Source organism: Phodopus roborovskii, unplaced genomic scaffold (assembly GCF_943737965.1).
Source record: "Phodopus roborovskii unplaced genomic scaffold, PHOROB, whole genome shotgun sequence".
NCBI classification, from domain to species: Eukaryota; Metazoa; Chordata; class Mammalia; order Rodentia; family Cricetidae; genus Phodopus; species Phodopus roborovskii.
Genome location: NW_026125756.1, coordinates 183,208 through 206,328, shown reverse-complemented (window position 1 = coordinate 206,328; position 23,121 = coordinate 183,208). Strand labels below are relative to the sequence as shown.

The following is a 23,121-nucleotide window of genomic DNA, read 5'->3' as shown; positions in this document are numbered from 1 at the left end:
TGGCTCCCATGTATGATGATTGTAAGTTATGGGGACCCATAGTTGGGATAACCCAAGTGTCCAGGCCGGCAGCCAGTTGGCAAAAGTAGGGGGTGAATGTAGGCCACCAGGTGTTAAGCACATGGTTGCCCTGAATTTCCCAAACAACCTGCCAGCTCTGGGACCAAACTTGCCATGTCAAAGAGTACACTTGGTGAGGGCTTCCTTCCTGCATCGCAATTCCTAGTCCCAACAAGGCCCATAAAATGGTTAAGGGGCCCCACTTGTAAATCTTAGCTTTAGCGGGTTTTGGGTGCGCTGAATTCTCCATGGTGAGGTCGTGGTCAGTTTCTTCTCTCCCGTGGTGTGGTCGGCCTTGACGTGGGAAGTGTGGATTCAGGCTGCGATGCCGTCAACCTTTAGTGCCGTCAGGGTAGTCAAGAGGACAGTGTATGGTCCTTTCCACCGGGGTTCCAGGTTCTTAGTCTGGTGTCTGCGTACCCATACAGTGTCTCCTATCTGGTAGGAGTGTGGTACCACCGGCTTATCTAGCTGCTCCCGATAGGCTGCTGCAAGTGGTTTCCAGACTTCTCTCTGGACAATCTGTAATGCCTGCAAATGAGCTTCCAGAGAATGACTATTAGCAAAATCAGCAATGTTGGAATCCAAGAAATTCATAAATGGGGGCGGGGCCCCATATAATATTTCAAATGGGGTGAGTCCATATGGGCCCGGTGTGTTTCGGGCCCTGTATAAGGCTAAAGGCAGGAGGAGCACCCAGTCTCTAGAGACAGTTGCAAGCGTTAATTTAGACAAAGTCTCCTTAATTGTTCTATTCATGCACTCTACCTGTCCTGAACTTTGGTGTCTGTATGCACAATGTAATTTCCAATCAATGCCCAAAAGCTTAGCCACCAACTGACTTACCTGGGAGACGAAGGTGGGCCCATTGTCAGTACCCAGGATCTGGGGCATCCCATACCTGGGGAAGATTTCTTGCAAGAGTTTCTTGGTCACAGTCTTTGCCATTTCATGTTTTGTGGGGAAAGCTTCTACCCATCCAGAGAAGGTGTCTATGAACACCAGTAGGTATCTGTATCCATATAATCCAGGCTTTAACTCTGTGAAATCGATTTCCCAATGGGTACCGGGATGGTGTCCTCGAACTCAGATCCCTGGTTCGAGCTTAGTCCTGCCTGCATTTACCTGGGCGCAGTCTTTGCATTCATCAGTTACTTTTTGTATGGCCCCGTCTCTATTTAGGAGGTATTGTCCCATCTCCTGGCATTCTAGGAGAGTCTTCGTCTTTTTGGGGCTCAGATGGGTTAGTTTATGTAAACAGTCTATCAATTCGTAGGTTTGTCTCATGGGTCTAACGATTGTTCCTTTGAAAATCCAATGTCCCTTTTTGGGGTCATAAGTGGCCCCCATTTTATTTAGGAGACTTATGCCCTCTTGGCTATATGACAGGGAGCGTCTGAGTTCCTGATTCTCCCCTGGGCACGTCAAAGGAAGGGCTCGGGTGGTGCTGAGGGAGTTTAGGGCAGCCTCCCTTGCAGCTGTGTCTGCTAGTCGGTTCCCTTTTGCCTCCGGGCTATTGCCTCTTTGATGGCCAGGGCAATGCATAATGCTCAATTTCTGAGGCAGAAACAAGGCTTTTAGCAGTGCCAGGATCTCAGCCTTGTTTTTAATTTCTTTTCCTTCTGAAGTTAATAGTCCTCGCCTCCGGTAAATTTCCCCATGTATATGGGCAGTGGCAAAGGTGTATCGGCTATCTGTATAGACGTTCAGTCTCTTACCTTCTGCCATCTGAAGGGCCTGGGTTAGTGCGATGAGCTCAGCTCTCTGGGCTGAGGTGCCTGCCGGAAGGGCTTTTGCCCAGACTACCTCCGTCTCTGTGGTCATGGCTGCTCCCGCCTTCTGCTCCCCGTTCACCAGGATGCTGCTGCCATCCGTGTACCAGGTGTAGTCTACATCTCGGAGGGGTTGATCCCTCAGGTCCGGTCTGGTCCCGTGCATTTCTGCAAGGATCTGGAGACAGTCATGCAGTTCTGGCTTTCCCAGCAGGGGGAGCAGAGTGGCGGGGTTAAGTGCAACCACTGGACTGAATTGGACTCGGTCCGCATCCAGGAGCATGGCCTGGTAATGAGTCATGCGGGCATTGGAGAGCCAGCAGTCTGGAGGTTGTCTAATCAAGGCTTCTACTGCATGGGGTGCTAGGATAGTTAAAGGCTGACCCAGAGTTAATTTGCCGGCATCCTTGACAAGGACTGCAATGGCTTCTATCATTCGCAAGCAGGGTGGCCAGCCCGACGCTACTGGATCAAGTTTCTTGGATAAGTAAGCTATTGGACGCTTCCAGGGGCCCAGTTTCTGAGTGTGAGTACTCCTTTAGCATAGCCCTGCCATTTGTCCACAAACAATTCGAAGGGTTTGGTGGTATCAGGGAGGCCCAACGCTGGGGAGGCCAGCAAGGCCTTTTTAATATCCTGGAATGCCTTCTGTTGTTCCTCTCCCCAATTAAACAGAGTCCCTTTTTTGGTGAGAGGGTATAGGGGTGCAGCCATCTCCGCAAACCCTGGAATCCAGAGGCGGCAGAACCCTGCAGTCCCCAGAAACTCCCACAGCTGGCGGGGATTTTTAGGGGCAGGGATGTCAGTAATAGTCTGTTTACGTGCCTCAGTCAGCCATCTCTGTCCATCCCTTAATTGATAGCCTAGGTAGATGACCTCTTTTTGGCATATTTGGGCCTTCTTTGTTGATGCCTGATATTCTAATTGTCCTAGTGTCTGCAAGAGGGCTTCTGTGCCCTCCCTGCACTCCTCTTCTGATGCTGCTCCAGCATTAGACATATTGGAGCAGTAACAGGGCAGGATGCTGCACCCTGAAATCTGCCAGATCTTGATGCAAAGCCTTGTCAAAGAGGGTTGGGCTGTTCTTGAACCCTTGGGGAAGCCTGGTCCAAGTTAATTGGCCTGAGAGCCCAAGATCTGGTTCCTTCCATTCAAAGGCATGCAGCTGTAGGCAGAAGAAAGCATCCTTTAAATCAAATACAGAGTACCAAGTGTGGGAAGGTGGCAGTGTGCTCAGTAGATTATAAGGGTTGGGGACCGTAGGGTATATGTCTTCTACCCTCTTGTTGACCTCTCTTAAATCCTGCACTGGCCGATAATCCCCAGTACCAGGTTTCTTTACCGGCAGTAGGGGAGTATTCCAGGTTGAGCGACAGGAGGTGAGGATGCCCTGGTCCAGCAGCCTCCTTATATGAGGTTTTATTCCCTGATACGCCTCATAAGACATGGGGTATTGCTTAATGGAGACGGGGGCAGCTGTAGCCTTTAGTTGTATTATGAGCGGAGGCTGTCGCAGTGCTAATCACATTCCCCCAGTCTCGGCCCATGCCAGTGGGAATTTATCAAGCCAAGGAGTCATGTCAGGTCCCTGGGGTCTTTGAGTTTCATAAAGTCTATATTCATCTTCCAGATGCAGTGTGAGAATCTGGAGGGGGGCCCTTTGGGGCCCATTATGTTAGCCCCTCTATCTTCAAAGTGAATTTGAGCCTTTAATTTAGTGAGGAGGTCTCTTCCTAATAGTGGATAAGGGCAATCCGGGACATGCAGAAAAGAATGTGTCACCTTACCCGTAGCCAGCTGTACTTTTCGATCCGTCGTCCATCGGTATCTCTTACCACCTGTAGCTCCTTGGACCCAGGCCGATCGGTCACTGAGTGGTCCCGAGGTATGGGTTAGGACTGAGTGCTGGGCTCCGGTATCTACTAGGAAGGTGACTGGTTGCCCCCCAACATTGAGAGTTATCCTGGGCTCAGGGGGGGGGCTGCTGGCCCCGACTGTCCTAATCCTCCAGGGTCAGAAGGGAGGTCGGGGGCCTGGCTTCTTCGGCCCCCTGGGTCGCTTTGGACAGTCCTTTACCCAGTGTCCCCATTCCTTGCAATAGACACATTGGTCCTTCTCAACTCGGGGTCCCTTCCAGTCTCCCCCTGTCTTAAGTCCTTTTCTATCCTGACCTGAAACGACGGTGGCCAGCAGTTTGCTAAATTCATTGTTCCGTTTCCGTTCCCTAGCATTCTCTCTCTCCTCAGCTCCCTTTCTAAATCTCTCCTCTCTCTGTTCTGACTCCTTACACAGCCGTTCCTCTCTTTCCTCAATTGTCTCTCTCTTATTAAAGATGCATTCTGCTTCTTTTAATAAATCCTGTAGGGAGCTTTCCTTGAGGTTATCAAGCCTCTCTAATTTTTTTCTGATATCAGGAGCTGATTGCCAAATAAAAGACATAGAGACATTGGTAGCCTGTCCTGGATCCTCTGGATCATAGGGAGTATACATACGATAGGCTTCTTTAAGTCTTTCTAAAAATGCTGACGGAGTTTCCTCCGAGCCCTGTATGACTTGCTTTACCTGGGCCAAATTGGTGGGGTGGCGTGCTGCCCCGTGGAGACCCGCTATGAGCAACTGGTGATAGAGGCGCAGGTGGTTCCTACCTTCAACCGTAGTGAAATCCCAACCAGGGCGTTCCAAGGGGAAGACAGCATCAATTTCATTAGGCAATAGCGTGGGGCGGCCATTTTCACCGGGAACGTCTTTCTGAGCCTCGAGGAAGACCCGCTGTTTCTCTTCAGAGGTCAGCAGGGCCTGCAGCAACTTCTGGCAATCATCCCAGGTGGGTTGATGAGTAACTAGAATGGACTCGATCAAAGAGGTTAGGGTGGTGGGGTCTTTGGAAAAGGAAGGGTTATTATTTTTCCAATTATAGAGGTCAGAGGCCGAAAAGGGCCAATACTGAGGTTGGCCATTCGGCCCTGTCCGGAGTGGGAGAGCGTGAGAAGTGGAATCTGGCGGGGGCTCCCGCCGACCTCTCAGTCGCCCAGCCATCGGCGAAGGGGCAGGCGCTTCCGGGGTCGGGGGTCGCTCGGGAGGCCCACAAACTGCAGCCGCAGCTTCTCCTTGTTGTTCAGGTCCCGGACCCTGGTATGGGGGAGGTTCATCAGAGAGTAAGTCAATAAGAGGAGAGTCAGGATTGGGCGGTAACACCTCAGTGGGTGCTCTTTTGGACTTCTCCTTGTCTGCCTTAGAGCTTCCCAAAGGTTTCCCTGTCACTGTACTCTTTGTGAGGGTGGGATAAAGGGAGGATGTGGTCGGGGTGGTAAGAGGAGGGGGAGGTAAGGAAGGAGCGGTAGGAGTCAGGGAAGGACGTGCGGGGGTTGTGAAAGGCTTAACCCAAGGTGGAGGGTCAGAAGCCAAGGCTTCCCAGGTGACGATGTAGGCAACCTGGTCCGGGTGGCCATGTGGCCCTGGATCCATCACTCTGGCTTTCACCTGTGAAATAGTATCAAGGTTAAATGTCCCGTCTTGCGGCCAGGCAACATTAAAGGTTGGCCACTTGGACTAGCAGAGAGTAATCCATTTCTTCTTTCGGACATCCAATGACTGGTTGTTGGCTGTGTCTTGGACGTCGCCCCAGTGCTGGAGAGTGAGACTTAAAGGGGTTGTTATAGACTGTCCCATCCCTTCAGAGAGGAGGGTGTCAAAGATAATGCCACCAAACAAGAGACAGAGACAAACACAAAACAAATGCGCAGCGCGGCTCCGGCATAAAACCGAAAGCAAAAATACAGACGGAGACTCTGAAGAGGGTCCGGATCCCTCGCCTCCCAGAAGAACCATATGCCCCTCGGAAGAGGGCTGTGCCCCAACGAGTCCCACTCTGGTAGTGGGTTCATATAGATGAGTCCCAAAAAGTTGGGCCCCAGATACCCCTGGAACGTCTTGCAGGGCTGCAGGAGAGAAGTCCGAGTTCGTCAACTCCTTCTCTATTCCGCCAGAATACTGACCGACTCAGCTGAATCGTACAGAATTCAGATTCGCAGTGCCATAGACGAACAAATGAACAATGAACACGAACGAAGTGCTGGCCAGCTTAACTCCCGATGGTGGGTCAGTGGTCCCTGGGTGAGGGTCTCCTATCTCGGAGGAGCCCCCAAATGAAAGACCCTCAAGGAGTGTCTTCCCTTGGGAGAGACCCCGTGCCCAAGGATCAGTCGAGAGAACTTGTGTGGATGCAATCAGCAAGAGGCTTTATTCAGATACACAGGTACCTGGGGCGACAAGATCTCCTTGAAGACTTGCGCGCCGACAGGCTGGGGAAAAGGATTTTTATAGAGACAGGGGAGCAAAAGCGCAGGTATAGAAGCGAGATGCATGGTTACAGGGATGCCATTGGTCAATTCAAATGAGGCCAGGGTTATTCTGAGGACAAGTTCCCTTAGTACATAGTAACCAGGTGAATAGCAAACAGATGAATAACAACCAGATGAATAGCAACCAGATGAATGGCTCTATCTAGGGTACACAGGGTGTTTTTCAGGTACTTTCCGTTCCTGGCTGGCACAGATATCCTGTTTGGCAGCCCTGGCTTGCTGACCCTGTCCTGAACCCGGGGCTACGTGCACAAGGGTTCCTTCATAATGGTGCTGCAGCAGCTAAGCTAAGCTAATACAATATGATTGGCAGGGGTCTTTCAGGGAAAGGAATTATGCTGATGTCCTCTGCCACCTAAGGCAGGTGTTAGTTTACATTTGAAAAAAGGGGAGGACCTGTAGGGCCCTGCATGGACCCCTGAGGTGCCTTGAGCTAGCCTGAAGCTGTTGGCAGGAACTCCTTGCCCCAAGGCTTTTTTGGTACTCTTACCATTTTTTGATGACACACACCTCCTGACACGCACCTAGTGACAATACACACCTATTACGGAGGAGCTAAACCTAAAATTCCTGTAATTTTTCCACTATGATTTAAGTCAGTATTTAAGACCATTCTTTCCCCTCAATAAACTTCATCTGGCATTTGGTATTCCAACATTGCCATTGAATGAATGACACACTGTCTTTTTTTTTTTTAATTTCAATCTCTAGGCCTTTACTCAATTCATGGAAGCGATGATAGTGCAGACACTACAAAAAGTAAGTTGGTGTTGAGTACAAAGACTTTTCTACACAAAGACTCCTGATTGAAATGCTTTCCACAAGTGCAGACCATAGACTGAACTATTCATAGGTCAACATCCAGAACTGGGGTGTTGCTAGGACCACATGTGACCTCACAGAATATGGTGACAGGTTCCCAACAAGCTTGCAGGAGGCCCTGCCAAACTGTCTACTATGACCTCCCTATTTTCAGGTAACATCCTCTCATTCACAATGCTGTGGCTTCTGCACTCTTCCATGCTCAGAATTCTTCACAGCAACAATCAACACAGAAGTCAGTCCAATGGTGCCTGTTCTGCTATAAAACCAAGCCTGTAGCATGTCTCCAGGGAGTGTCCTGCAAACCCTGAGACTTGGAGGGTGGCCTTGATGCCCCTGATTGGCTAGTGAAGCTTCAGTGACAAGAGCACTTCCTCCAGGGTTAGAGTGTTCTTAAAGTCAAAGCACAGGGGTCACTGACACTGGCTTCTACTGCAGACCTACACTTTTAGAGATCTTCAGATCCGCAGAGACGCTATTCTATTCTATTCTATTTATTTATTTATTTATTTTTCATGTTCTGAGACAGGTTTCCCTTTGAGAAACCTGCTGTCCTTTAATTATCTCTATAGACCAGGCTGGAATATTGCATCCCAATTATTATAATTATTGTAATTACTGTTGTTGTTTTCAGTAGATTTTCTCTTTAATTGAATTATTTATTTATTTTTGGTTTTTATACACAGTTTTCCACAGTGTCCTGGTCCTTGGTCTCTAAACCTGGCTGGCCTTGAAGTCACAGAGATCTGCCTGTCTCTACCTCCTGAGTGCTGGGATCAAAGGCATGGGGCACCCCCACCTGGCCCATAAGGAACTTTAATGTCACTTTCTTGTCTGCAATGATGACCCAGCTCTTTTCCTGCAGTGCACAGGTTCACATTCTCCTTCGTCCTCCACACAATATGAAGAGCTTTCAGAGATGATTATACAATGCAGACTGGAATGCTTCTCTTACTTAACAGATTGAAAATGTGCTCAAGAATATTAAAAACTAAAGAGAGATTTTAGAACACCAAAAGAAGATATTTAATCTGTGGCTTCTTGCTTAGGTTAGGAGAAGTCATGGTACCTGGTTGTCACAGGCCCTTTGGACAAACATTAGAAAAATGCAGGAACCATAGCACAAACAAGACGATAAATCTTTCTCCTGCCAGAAGACTGGATGATAGGTCCATTGCATTGGGAATTTATTCCTGAAATTCTGCACAACTTCTTGAGAAATTAATAACAATAAAAATTGTTGTCTCCATGGTTAGTTGAATACTTGTAGAGAATGGGGCTGGGAAGAAAGCCTCTATGAGAACTATGGTGAACCAGCACAGCTTCCTCAGTGGGCAGATGAGAAAACATCTGCATTATTCAGTGTTCTCTACTTGAACAGGACTGGGTTCATATTTCTAAAGCAATGCAGCCTTCACCCAGCCTTCTGATTGTATAAACACGGATTTTCTTCTTTGAGATCTGGTTTTTGTATTTCTACCTTGTGAGTCTGAAGTCCAAGTGAGAACCAGGCAACAAGTACCTTTAGTTCATGTGATTTCAGTGTGAAACTACAGAATAAATATCTCCTGTTGTGTCCTGGAATCCTCTTAATTTGGGACAGGGAATAATCACTTCAATAACATTGTTTACTGTCCTGTGCAAGCTAGCTAGCCACATTGTATCCAGAAGGAAGAAAAGAGTACAGGAAGATACCAGGGTTTGATTTTGGAGTCTGGAACAAGTGCTATATAAATGCATATCTCTGCTGAACTAGAAAATATATTTGTCTGGGGTGGAAGACAGTGTCAGGAATCATTGTACTGTGTCATTAAGGACTGTGTAACCTTTGTCACTCAGGCCTCAATATCCAATCAGGCCCTTCAGGTAACCTGTCATTATGAATATTTTAGGGCATATTTTTGTTTGTATGGTTTTTGTTTTGTTTTGTTTTGTTTGTTTTTGTTTTTTGTTTTTTTGTTTGCTTGTTTGTTTTTTTGTTTTATGAGCCAGGGTTTCTCAGTAGCTTTGGAGCTGAAAGATCCACAGAGCACATATACACCCATGCCCCAACTCAGCCCCTGACAAATCACTCATGAGAAGCGGTCTTGATGAAAAATCACGAGGTTTCTTATATTTCAAGAGCATTGGGGCCTGCAGCCATATTCCATGAGGCAGTAGAGGACTGGGGGAATCTTGGGTACACAATTGAGACAGCTTTTATAGGGTTACAACAAAGCCCACGCATCCTAAACCAATAATCTCATAGCATCCAGTGCAGACCGATCAATTTGAACTATCCAAGACCGTGCTTAACCCAGGAAGTGGGTGGGGTGACAAGGCTCATTTCCTGTATTCACTCGCTCACAGGTGATGTCTTAAACAGCCCTGTCATAAACAGTTAAGAATGTGACCTTTTGCCTACTCCTGTGGTCAGTGGAGAGTTAGGATAAATTTTTCCATCCTTACAGAGTCTCTTCCCTAGAAGTAACTCTGTAGACCAGGGTGGCCTCAATCTCACAGAGATGCACCTTCCTCTGCCTCTCCAGTCCTGGGATTAAAGGTGTGTGTCTCCAACTGGTACAAGTCCCATCTCGGTGCCAGTTTCACGTTTGTCTCTGAAATGAAGCTGGTACAATGTTTTGTTTCTGGTGTGCTTAAATTACTGCCACAGGGAGTTGACTGGATATATTGGAAGAGCTGCTAACCATGACATGGTGAATGAGGTGCTGCTGTTCCCAGTTGGGGAGGGGCAGATCCTGACATTCCTGAACCAATTTGAATCTGAATGGGAAACTGCAGCCAGTTTCACTGTCCTGTGATGTATCACAAGGTCCTTGCAATTTGCTGTGCCCAGGTGTAGGCCTCTGAATCACTTCACTCTGTGGGATGAATGTGCTCAGAGCATTGGGAGCAGGGAACTGTGTGTTGCAATATGTCTCTACTCAACATCAATCTGTTTTAGTTGCATCCATGGAAAGGTTGCCAACCTTGGAGAGGCCTCATTTCTCTAGTATCTTCAAGACATTTAGCACTTTGCATTTTACATTTATTTGTTGTCATGCATTACTGTGGCTGTTGTAAAAGACTTCCCTTTTGTTCAGTGTACTCTACTTACATGCCATGATGTAGATGAGTAAAATTGTTTGTATAAATGATTTACCAAATGTTGGAAATAAATAGTAAGTCTCACAAGGTAGATTTTTGCTTACAGACGACTGCCTCTAAGACACTCCAAAAACAATTGTATAATAACCAGTTCTGTTAGAAATCAGGATGGTAGAATACACATTTATTTAAGAGGATTGTCTAGACATTTGGGTCCAAACTGTTACAAATGAGCCACCGTTGATTTATAATCTGCTACTATGCCCATTGTTCTATGAAAAACAGGCCTCTAACAAGGTGCTCAAGGAGGCATTACACTGTCAAAAGCAACCTTAAAGCCAGTTGTGCCATGAAGTTACAGTGTTCTTCTTGAGACAAGCATTGTTATTCCAGGTGGGCAATAGGACACCAGGTGAAAACTATTTGAGAATCAAATCATTGTCATTTTAAGGACTTGCCCTCTCATGCAGTTCATCACATGGCTTTCATTTAGGCACTCATTCAGGGAGGAGGAACATTCTTGGGAAGCTTCCCTAAGGGCCTAATATATTGACAAAAAAAGCAGAGCTTTCTCTAAAACCAGGAGTGTGCTTGGTAGAGCTGGTAATGGTCTGCAGTCACAGCTTTCATGGAGGGTTTGCTTTAGATCCTGAGAACCTAAGCTTTCCAACCATGTAGAGCTGTCATTATTGATGGAAGTGCCATCTTGGGCTTAGTCAGTAATGTTCTTGAGATACCCTGTATTCCTCTTGTATAGTGTTATTTGAGTAGCTGCCTCCAGAATTTGTCCCATGGTCTGATGCTTCCTGCTACTTCATAGAAGTCCCCTATTTTCTTCTATTCCTCCCACCCCCCCCCCCTTGGAGTAGTATACAAAATGCTATTCTGAAGAAGCTTAAATCCCTGCACTCTTTAGGCAGAGGTTGGCAGATCATAATGAGTTCAAGACCATGTCAATTGTGTATTTAAGAAATTACTCTAGGATGTTTCAATGCCATATGATCCTCCCATATATCTCAGTGCTTACAATTATAAGTTCCCTGCCTCTCTTTAATTTGTTCAAAGTGTAACTTGGACCATGGACCCAAAAGACATTTAAGGAAGATTGTGTATGTGGAATGTGAATGTATCTAATCTGGGTCTACTTTGAGCATTAGCTAGAGATGTATGCATGCCATCATTAAAGAGATTTTTCTTTATTAATCTCCCAAGTGTGTGAAAGGATTTCTCCCTAGGAAGGGAGAACAGCTGCATTTTCATCCTGTTAGAAAATAATGTTGCTGAGGCGAACTCTCCATGTCGAATCAATTGGCTTTGACACAAGTCTGTTACTCTCCAAAACAATGAACATCTGTGCTATATATTACATCTCCAAATTTCTTAAGTAACTATTCCACATAAGAGATTTAAAATTTTCCACTTTCCATCATGAAGTCATACACAATGTGGTCATAGGAAAACAATTCACTTGTAGACCAATTTTTTTTCTGCCTCCACGCAAGAGTAGGAGGCATGGTTTATTGTGTACACTGTAGGAAAAATTGAGAAAAAATTCAGGTGATTTATTAATCTTTATGAGAAAGGACCAGACTGTGATAGGGGTAGTGATTCTGTAATTTTTCAGCAAGTTTTTATCCCTGTCATGTGTATGAATGCAGATCAGTTTGGTTGTACAATTTTGGAAGGTTATTTTGAGGCAATTAATATTTAATTGGCAATGAGGAGACTGTCATGTGTCCAATCCTGCTTGACACAGTTATGTCAGGACAGAGGTTTGAGAAACAGATCATTGATTGTAAATGTATGTGTCAGGTTACAGTTCTCAGACAACATCTACATATGGGCAGCATCAATCTATCTATTTGTTTCTTTGAGACAGGGTCTCTGTAGTTTTGGAGCTGGTCCTGGAACTCTATAGACCAGGCTGGCCTTGAACTCATAGAGATCTGGTTTGGAACGGTGCTAACTGTACCTTGCCCAAACCACATTCTATGACCCCTCAAGGAACAGGATGGCAGCTAGGAGAAAAGTTCTTCACCCACACCTTAGATAATCCATGATCAATGGATTATTGTTCCATGATGTTTGAGTCAAGAATTTTAGACCATTTAATATTAATTATGAAATTAAATTATTTACATTAATCGTGACAGCATTGTTCACAAGTCTGGTTTGGAGCCACCTTAGGGAAGGGGTGATGTTACATGAACACATTATTTGATTATTTAATTATATAAAACAATGATTATATCATCCTTGACACCTGGAATTTGGTGCCACCTTGTGGGGCCAAGTGCAACAGATCATCTAATTACATAATTACAGTATTTAAATTGACAATTGTTGTTAACACCCAAGGCAATGTATTTGTATTATTATGTAAACCAATAATCCTCTATTCCATGAAGAGTCCTGTAAAGCTCCCTCTTGTGGAATTAATGTGCAATACCATCACATTTTATGATTCATTGTTACCTTTGATGATGTTGACATCCTTCACGACTGGAGTCTGGCCATTCTCCCCTGCCAGTTAAATGCTACATCACATATTTATTGTGACAGTTAGCTATTACCAACTTAATTATTTAATTCTTTAAATTATTTAAACGACAGACAATGCCATCACCGATTACAATCAGGGTGCAAATGTCTGTCAAGGATAAGTTTAGGAAGGCTTTAGACATGGACACAGCAGTTTCTGAATGATCTATGCATCACCCCGAGTACTAGGGATGCTGGGTGATTGATGCCAGTAGATTCCAGGGTGCCCTCCAAGTAGTACAAGGACTTCACTAAGGTAGGCATGGTGGTCTGGCTGTTTGACTCCCTGCTCTTCCTCCACTTCTTCACATTGGTTGTGATCTACCATTAGAAGAAGTAGTGACACAAAGAGGTCAGCACCATCACCAAGACCTCACAAAAGGATGACGACTGAGAACACAGAAGAGCATCTCTCTCTCAGCTCTGCTGGTGAGGCCCCTGCTGCAGCCATCTTTTCAGCTGATAGCAACATTTTTAGCTACTACTGCTATGCCAGGTTTGGTCCCATCATATCAGGTCCTTCTGCAGCACAACAGAGAATCAGGCACTGGTGATGATGTCAGGCCAGCAGAGTTCTTCAAGCAAGACAGAATGATTATCTGATTACTGACCCAGGGAATTTTAAAACTCCGTGATGACAGCGTATATTATCATGTCTGGCATGTCTGCCCAGAAATTGATGATACAAAAAATTTCAACCACTTACATAAATAAAGATGTAATTCTTAAATTGTTTCATTATATAAACTGTGAACCCTGAAGTTTGGCGCCACCCTGTGCCATTCAATTGTGACAACGATCTAAATATCTGATTATTTCATTTCTCCAATCTGTCTTCTTCTACTCCAGGAAGAGTGAAGTCTGGATCTACCTTGTTGGTGTTAATTGTCTAATGTGATTTAATTAAGTAATTAATTATTTAAATCAATTGTGATATCATTATGTTATCTCTCTATGAGTGAAGTATGAGAAGTTATCTCATAATTAATTCTATTTTTTCTTTTTCTTTTTTATTTTTTTATTTATTTTTATTTATTTTTACTTATTTGTTATTTTTTATTTATTATTTTTATTTTTTTATATAATTTTTTATTTAATTTTATATAACAAAGTCCAATTAAATGGAAACAAACATTTATACACAATATTTGGGAATTTGGGCATCGTTCTTTCCAAACTACTTCTGCTGGTAAGGGGCGCTGTCTTGGGGGATTCGAAGAAGATTCAGATATCCTAGCTGTAGTCTGTAGGGCTGTTTTGTCCAGCTGTTTGAATGTAGGATCAGCTTGTACTCTGTTTCAGGCGGTCTGGCGTGATCAAACCACCTTAGTCTGGAAGTAATCCACATCTTTTCATTTTCTGTGGAAACAAAAATAGAAATCCTTTTCCCCAGTAACTTGTTCTTCAACTTAAATTTTGGAGTCAAAGCGTTTTTATTTTTTATTTTTTAATTTATTATTTTACATGTCGATCCCAGCTCCCTCTCCCTCCCTCCTTCCCTCCCCTCCAGCCCTTCTTCCCTCCTTCCCTCCCTTTAGCCCTCTCTGCCCTCTCACATGCACTCTAAACACCCTCGCTTCCCAACCCCCCACCACAATAACAAATGTAGGGGAATGCCATCCAGTTGGGGTCATGTAGTTCTGACAGGTCATGTGAAGTAGGGACTAGGGCTTCTCTCCTGTCTCTAGATAAAGGCAGTTATCCCTCCATGGGGGATGTGTTTTCAAAGTCCTTTTGTGGTCCAGGAATACATCCTGGCTGCACTGTCTGAGGGCACTTAGACTGCTCAATCCTTCTGGCTGAGACCCATATTCAGGGGGGCCTGAGGCAGTCCCATGCTGCCTTCCCAGCTATCAGTCTGGTGGCTCTTTAGCTCCTCCTTGTTCAGGTAAGCTGTCTCTATGTGTTTCTGCCGCCTGGTCTTGTCCTCTCCCTCTGTATCTGAGTTCTACTTCGGCTCACTGTTTATGTATGGGTGTTTGCTTCTGTTTCCAACAGGCATTAGTTGAGGTCTCCATGGAGAAGTTAGTTGTTGATCTCACTCTCCGGGAAGGGCATTTAGGATAGCCTTTTCATAGAAGCTCAAATGGTTAGTTAGCAGCTAACCTGTAGTTCTACAGACCTTGCTTTGTGTTCAATATTATCTTCAAACCAATATTGACTCCCTCTTTTATGTTCTCTCTCTGTCTCTGTCTCTCTCTCTCTCTTTCCTGTCTTCTATTCCTAACCAGGCTCAATCTTCCTGGTCGCACATCTTTTCCTTTCCTCCCCGTCGTTTTCTCCTACTTCTCTCTCCATTCGCTGCCCCCCCACTTCCCCTGAGCTCTGGGGGACTTGTCCATTTCCAGTTCTGTGAGGGACTTTACGTGAATCTCTTAGAATAAACCTTATATCCTAGTTCCTCTGGTGGTGTGAATTATAGTCTGGTGATCAATTGATCTAGGTGTAAAATACATACATGTGTGAGTACATACTGTGTTCCTCTTTTTGTGACTGGGTTACCTCATTCAGGATGTTTTCTTCAAGTGCCATCCACTTGCCTGCAAATTTCAAGATACCATTATTTTTCTCTGCAGAGTAGTATTCCATTGTGTAGATGTGCCACATCTTCATTAACCATTCTTCAATTGAGGGTCATCTAGGTTGCTTCCAGGTTCTTGCTATTACAAAGAGTGCTGCTTTGAACATAGTTGAACAGATGTCTTTGTTTCAAGGATGGGAATCCTTTGGATATATGCCTAAGAGTGGGATTGCTGGGTCCTGTGGTAAACTAATTCCCATTTTCCTGAGGAACCACCATGGTGATCTCCAAAATGGCTGTATGAGTTTGCACTCCTAACAGCAGTGGAGGAGTGTTCCCATTTCCCCACATCCCCTCCAACATGAGTCATCATTGTTGTTTCCAATTTCAGCCATTCTGGCAGGAGTAACATGGTATCTCAAAGTTGTTTTGATTTACATTTCCCTGAAAGCTAGGGATGTGGAGAATTTTCTTAAGTGTCTTTCAGCCTTTTTGATTTCCTCTATTGAGAATTCTTTCTTCAGTTCTGTACCTCATTTTTAAATAGGGTAATTTGGTGTTTTGTTGACTAGTTTCTTGAGTTCTTTGTATATTTTGGAGATCAGCCCTTTTTCAAATATAGGATTGGTGAAAATCTTTTCCTAGTCTGTGGGCTGACGTTTGTTCTTGTCTACTGTGTCCTTTGCCTTACAGAAGCTTCTAAGATTGAAGAGGTCCTATTTATTAATTGTTTCTCTCAGTGTCTGTGCCCCTGGAGTTATGTAAAGGAAGCAGTGTCCTATACCAATTTGTTCAAGGGTACCTCCTACTTTCTCTTCTAAGAGGTTCAATGTGGCTGGATTGATGTTGAGGTCTTTGATCCATTTGGACTTGAGTTTTGTGCATGGCGACAGACATGGGTCTATTTGCACTCTTCTACATACCCTCATCCAATTGTGCCAGTACCATTTGTTGAAGATGCTGTCCATGCCCCATTGTATAATATTAGCTGTTTTGTGGAAAATCAGATTTTCATTCGTGTGTGGGTTGATATCAGGATTTTCAATTTGATCCCATTAGTATACTTCTGTATTTTTATGCCAATACCAGGCTGTTTTCAGAACTATAGCTCTGTAGTAGAGCTTAAAGTCATTAATGCTGATGTCTCCTAAGTTCTTTTATTATATAGGGTTGTTTTGGTTATCCTGGCTCTTTTGTTTTTCCATATAAAGTTGATTATTAACATTTCAAGGTCGGTGAAGAATTGTGGTGGGATTTTAATGGGGATTGCATTGAATCTGTAGATTGTTTTTGGCAATATTGCCATTTTTGCTATGTTTATCCTACCTATGAAAGAACATGGGAGATCGTTCCATTTTCTGGTATCTTCTTTAATTTCTTTAGAGCCACAAAGTTCTTATTATTAGGTCTTTTACTTGTTTGGTAAGTGTTACACCAAGATACTTTATGTTGTTTGTGGCTTGTGGCTATTGTAAAGAGTGATGTTTCTCTGATTTCTTTCTCTGTAGGGCTACTGATTTTTTTGAGTTTATCTTGTATCCTGCTAGTTTGCTGTAGGTGCTCCCTGGTAGAGTTTATTGGGTCGCTTATGTAAACTATCATATCATCTGCATATAGAGACAGTTTGACTTCTTCCTTTCCAATTTTGATCCCCTTTATCTCCCTTTGTTGTCTTATAGAATTATCTAGAAATTCTAGTATGATATTGAAGAGATATGGAGAGAGAGAGGGCAGCCTTGTCTTGTTCCTGATTTTAGAGGAACTGACTTAAGTTTCTCTTCATTTAGTTTTCTGTTGGCAGTTGGTTTGCTGTATATTGCTCTTATTATGTTTAGGTATGTTTCTGTTATTCCTGACCTCTCGAAGACCTTTACCAAAAAATGTCCAGGGCCAGCTCAATTCAATGCAGAATTCTACCAGACAGTCAAGGAAGAACTAATACCGGACTCCTCAAATTGTTTCACAAGATAGAAACAGACGGTTCACTGTCAAACTCTTTATATGAGGCCACAATAACCTTGGTACCCAAGCCTCACAAAGACCCAACTAAGAAAGAAAATTACATACCAATATCCCTGATGAACATCGATGCAAAAATACTCAATAAATTACTGGCAAACCGAATTCAAGAATACATTAGCGAAATCATCCACCATGACCCAGTAGGCTTCACCTCTGGAATGCAGGGATGGTTTAACATATGAAAATCTATCAATGTGATCCACCATACAAACAAACAGAAAAAGAAAAACCATATGATTATCTCCCTAGATGCAGAAAATCCTTCGAAAAATTTCAACACCCTTTCATGATAAAGGTCTTGGAGAGATGAGAGATAACAGAAACATACCTAAACATAATAAGAGCAATTGACTTTAGTCTTAATAATAAAATTTATTCATGTGGAGATTATCTGTTAGTAAGTTCACTAGATAGAATACAAATGATATATTAGGTAGTATTGGGGAGCAACTTACACGGATGATAATAAAGAACTGCGGAGATGTTCCAGCTTAGAAGGATGCAGTCCCTGCCCTTCTGATTTGATCTGCAACATAGTAGAGAGAAGTGAGAGACATAAATGTGGAAAGGGAGTGAGAAATAGATGGTGGGGGAGTGAGAGAGTTACAGACAGGTTGCGACCGAGAGAGGTTTACCCCAAGGTTCTCAACCTTCTGTTCATATACACAGAACCAAAGGCACTACGTAAGAAATAAATTCATGAGATGATCTGAGCAGAAAACCTGGATTTACAAGAACACCCCCCCTCTAAATGGTGGGTCCACTAGAGGTTCTTAGTGGTTCCTATAGCCTAAGAGACAGGACCAGGCAAGCAGAAGATACACAGCTGCTTGAGAGTGGGATTTGTAAAATGGTAACCAAATAATCCCACCTTTTGTATACACATAGAAGCCCACAGGGCTTTCACCTAAATTACCCTGAGGCCCTGATTGTGGGGGCATTGGTCTGAGTCTGGCTTCTTTTTGCTGGCAATGGACAATGTGCGGTGGAGGTTAAATGTGTTGGTGGACTCAGCAGGAGGTGTGCATAGAGAAGTTTTCTCTTAGCTGACAGGTTGGAGACCTTAGGCATGTGTTCCTTGAGTAGGTGGATAAGGTGGGTTGAGTGATGCTTCAGCCATAACAGTGTGTTGCAGGTAGCACCATTCCGTTCCACAACCTCAATGTACCTAATGCAAACCCTCATCTGAATTCACCTAAGTTTAGTCTTCCCTGAAAAAGCTGTCATTAGAGTCTCGACCGGGATGTGGAGCAGATGCAAAGGCATCCACTTTTAGATCCACCACATGATTCCTTGTTTCCTTTTCTCCAGGGCAACCCAGGACAGTTAAGCTCTGATTAAGTATGGATTCATTATTTCAGTATTATTAAAACATTGCATCAGAAACTCTTGGTTACAGTTTTCCTTTCCACTCACCAGGACTTTTAAGTGCACAGGGAGGCTTTGCTCTTGTTTTCCTGCCCAGACAGCAGAACTAATACAATATTCTTGATCCTCCTTGGAATCTTTGATCTCACATTTCACCACAGTCAAGTAGTCCAGCCCTCCAGATATGAGAGAGTGTATCCATTGTGTTGTACTTTCAAATTGATTTTCTCACTTCTTTCAATTAGTCACTCAATCTCTCCTGCTCTAAAAAGCTTACACCTTTGGAGGTGCCTACCTGCCTCCAATTCCTTTGCACCACTACTCTCTGGAATATAATCCCAGATACTTCTCTGAAGCTCTTTGTCTCTGTCCTCCATAGTGTAGGAATGAGCTGCTGAGTCAGATGATTAGTTTCAGCTTACATCTCTCCCACTTTTAGCACAAGGAGACCCAGAAGATGGAATGAGCTCCTGACACAGCAGTTACTGCTGGCAGTTTAGGAATTAAGTTCATACCTACTTTGCAGCCACTCTGGTGTTTGACTTTGTGTCATTACTTATTGGAAAAATCAATGGCTGGGTTTGTTTTCTAGATGCAACAGCTTGTTAGCCTCTAATCAACCTATAAGACTCAGGCATTATTGTAGCCTGACTCTGTTACATTGGAGAATGCACTGAAGAATTTTCTCTCCTCTGCCTAGAGTTACTTGAATACTAGTGTGCACACAGAGGCAGAAGTCCCATTTAAAAAGCAGACCTTGCCCACTTACACTCCCTCCCTCTTCTCTCTTTCAGGCTCTTTGTTCTCTTGCTGATATTTCTGCTCTCTCTCCTCTCTTCTCTTTCTGCTCATTTCTCACTATTCTCTCCTGTCACCTCTCTGTGTGCCTGTTTCTCTTTATATTTTTTTTTTCTTTTCAATTCCCTGTCTTTCCCCTTCTGTAATAAAACTTCTCACTCAAGTTCTGGCTGCCTGGCATGTTTATACCACACCTTGGTCACCTGCTCTTTCCATGGAATCTGCAATGGCTGTCCATGCAGGACCAACATTTAGGTTTATCTTAATATTGATGCAAGAGGACATTGTGATGAGATATCCACCCTACCAGTACCCAAAGATAACTGAGTGGACACCACTGAATTTACATAATGGTGGTTCAGCTGTAAAGTGGGTCAATATATTTCTCCATTATATCTGTCTTTGTCAAAAGTCAAGTTTTAGCAGAGGGAGGATGTGGGGATTCAACTCTTTTCCTGACTGATATCCAAAGTGCTGACCTGAATTTTAAATTTTCTTTTACTTCTTGTTTTGATGACATGGCTGGGCTGGAACTCCTGGTATAAAGTAGCCTACTGAAATGTATTAGTCTCTGTGGAACCAGGGATTGCTGGATCATGGTTAGAGGTACCCCACTACCCAGTTGTAAACTGAACTTGTAGGCAAAGGATGCCACTTGTCATATACATGTCAGGGTTAGGCTTTCATTTTTTTATTCAATGTTTTAGAGGATGTCTCTATATATGAGTGTGTATATATGTTACATATGCTTTTGTTATTGTTTAAAGATGACATTGCAGCTTTATTTTTTCAGTCAGAAAATACTCTCCGATTTGAAATATTTTTATGTTTTCAAAGTATGTAAGTAACAGCTTGCTAAGCTATAGTGACTAACTATAGGTATCAAAATGATAAGGTTATGCTTTGTTCTTTTGTTGTTGTTGATGATGTTTTTTGTAATGTTTGTGCCTGTCTGTATGTTTTCCTTCCATAAACAAGATTTCTTATAGTGAACACTCATCTTGCTCTCTCTTTCAGAAAAAGAGGAACTTGCAGTCCTGATAATCCAGCCTCTACCTCCTAAGTGCTGGGGGGACAAGTGTGTTTCACTTAGTTTCTCAATCTCATCATGCTTTTTACGTTGTTTTTTTTTTTTTTTTTTAAGACTCTTTCTATTTTGCTTAGACTTGCCTCAAATTCTGGCTGTCTTCCCTCATTAGCCATCTGAGATTGCAGTTACAGGCAGTTTGAGCTTGAGCTACGAGAATCCATGGATGGCCACATTTTTAAACAAAACATCACAGAGAAGTGTGGCAGTGACCTACAGTCTAGACAAAGCTGCTTAACCAATGTGCTCTGGAACTTTACTAATGTTACTTAATTTGTGGATTTCTTTTTAATCAACAGGAAAAGGAATGAACATAAAAAAGAATTTAGTAGCCAGGCATTGCTAGCACTTGCATTCAATCCCAGAACTTGGGAGACAGAGGCCATTGGATCTTTGTTAGTTTGAGGGAAGCCTGATCTATAGACAAAATTTTTGAACAGTTTACAAAGCTAAAAGGAAACCCTGTGTCGAAAAACAATAACAACACAAAACAAAAATTCATCTAAGAAGTAGTGGTTCAAGACTTTAAATGAAGCACTCCTGATACAGAGGGGGTTGGATCTCTGAGTTTAAGAACAGCAAGGGCTACAATGATAAAACATATCTCTGTGTGTGTGTGTGTGTGTGTGCGTTTGTGTGTTTAATACTTTAAATTATGTATACATATGTAAATACATATGCAAGTACTCATGGAGATCAGGAGAAACCATATACTCTAAGTGCTGCATTTACAGATGGTTTAGAGACACACGGGTTGGGGACTACAAGTAGAAATCCAGTCCTCTGGAATAGGAAGGAGTCCTCTTAACCTAAACTATTATGCTAGCCCAACAAAGTCACTACTTACAGTAATTCTGCAGATTATTATTATTTTTAATTGTTCTTGTCATACTTTGCTGAAGTTTTAATGAAAGAAACTGGATCCAAAAAACTCAACCAACCTCCAGGAGTTTATTGGGATGGAGAGTGAAGGAAGGAATAATTGTTAAACAATTGGGTGCAGAAATAGAAAGAGAGAGAAAACTGGCAGAAGGTGCTTGATTATAAAGAGGAAGGGGGCAGTTTAGAACCAGGGTCTGAAGTTGGGGCCATTGAAACTGGAGTTATGGGGGTTCCATTGGCCCAGGTCCTCGTGGACTTAGCATGCATGCACTTTATGCAGTCACTTAATGAATGCATGGATTAGCCATCCAAACTTTGAGAACCTTTGAGATGTCAGTGTAAAGTGGTCATCTCTGAATGACATATCCAGGAGGGAAGGGAAGGTCACCTGTGGCAAGCAGAGAAGATAGACTCCAGTGCATGGAAGGAACCTGAGCATTAGAGTGCCATGTGACCTGAAAAAGTTCCCTAAGAAGAAAACACAGGCCCTGGAGAGGACTTGTGTGGGATGATAGTCAGGTGCTGAGGAGAAACCACCAGGACAGGAAGAAGAGTGTTTGGGAGCAGGAAGAGGGCCAAGTTGCCCACAACCCCTCAGGAAGTAGAACCCAATAATACTATTATTATTAGGTAGCACATACATTTCTGTGTGATATTATTTCCCTTGTTAATTACAAAACATTGAAATCATAAAAAGCTACAAGGGACACTAGCTGTATGTGGAGTGACACAGGCCTTTTCATTCCAGCAACCAGGAGGCAGAGGGAAGTCTTTCTATTTGAGGCTAGTTATGATTTCCAGGACAGCCTGGGATTCACAGATAACCCAAGTCTGGAAAAGCAAACAAAAGACCCCTGCAGCAAATACATTTTCATTTATACCTCAAAATGATAAATAAAATACCCCATGTGACCTAATTGTCTTCCTACACATCAAGCCTTGCCCTAAGGGAATTCTTTTGCAATTTTTCCCAGGGGAAAACTTGTTTGCAATATGTCTTTCATGTACAACAATTTGGAGATGGGCTTTTCTCTTTTCTGACTGGTGATTTCTTTTCTCCAACAAGGAGTATTTGTGGTGCACAGTGTTATTAAACTTTAATAAACAACACTCAAGGTTTTTTCAGCTTGTTGGGTGTATTCACACTCCCAGAGGCTGTGTTTGTGTGTGTGTGAGTGTGTTTGTGTATTTGTTTGTGTGTTTATTTGTAGACCAGAAGACAACATTTGGAGCCTATTCTCTCCACCATGAATCTCAGACATTTAACTCAGGTCCTCTATACTGGCTCTGAAAATAATTTTATCCTCATTACCCTTTCAAATCTTGCCTTATTGTATTTTGATACTTTGTTGAGTTCATTATTTAATAACTTTTTAATACAAATATTTGCTTTCCTTATGTGAATTTTGCATACAATGCATGTGACTGCTTGCAGCAGCCATAAAAGTGCACTGGATTACATGCAGCTGGAGGTATACGAGTTTATAAGCCACTAGGCATGGATACTGGGAAGTGAACACACGTATTTGACAATAGCAGTAAATACATTTTGCCTCTGATCTAGCTCTACTGCTCCTAATTTAAATTTTTAATTGAAAGATATTTTCTTGTGTAGTTTAATTACATGTGTAGTTTTTTATTTATTTATTTATTTTTTTGTGATCAAGCACATGCCTGTACACATGTGCTATCATAGAGATTTAAAAAGGAAACACTGAGCAGTTGTTACTAGCCACTTGGGACAGTGGAATTTAATTCATCTTGTTCAATTGAGTATAAAGTGCCACTTCCCAATGACAT

The 23,121-nt window shown here is 43.2% G+C and overlaps 1 protein-coding gene across 1 annotated transcript; it reads right to left on the bottom strand.

Moving 5' to 3' along the window:
• Positions 1-1,146: 1,146 nt before the first annotated feature.
• LOC127217611 (uncharacterized) lies at positions 1,147-5,297 on the bottom strand. Its single transcript, XM_051178588.1, is given in 4 exon segments — positions 1,147-2,358; positions 2,361-2,826; positions 2,828-3,501; positions 3,504-5,297. Coding segments are annotated over 4 exon segments (4,146 nt in total).
• Positions 5,298-23,121: the final 17,824 nt, after the last annotated feature.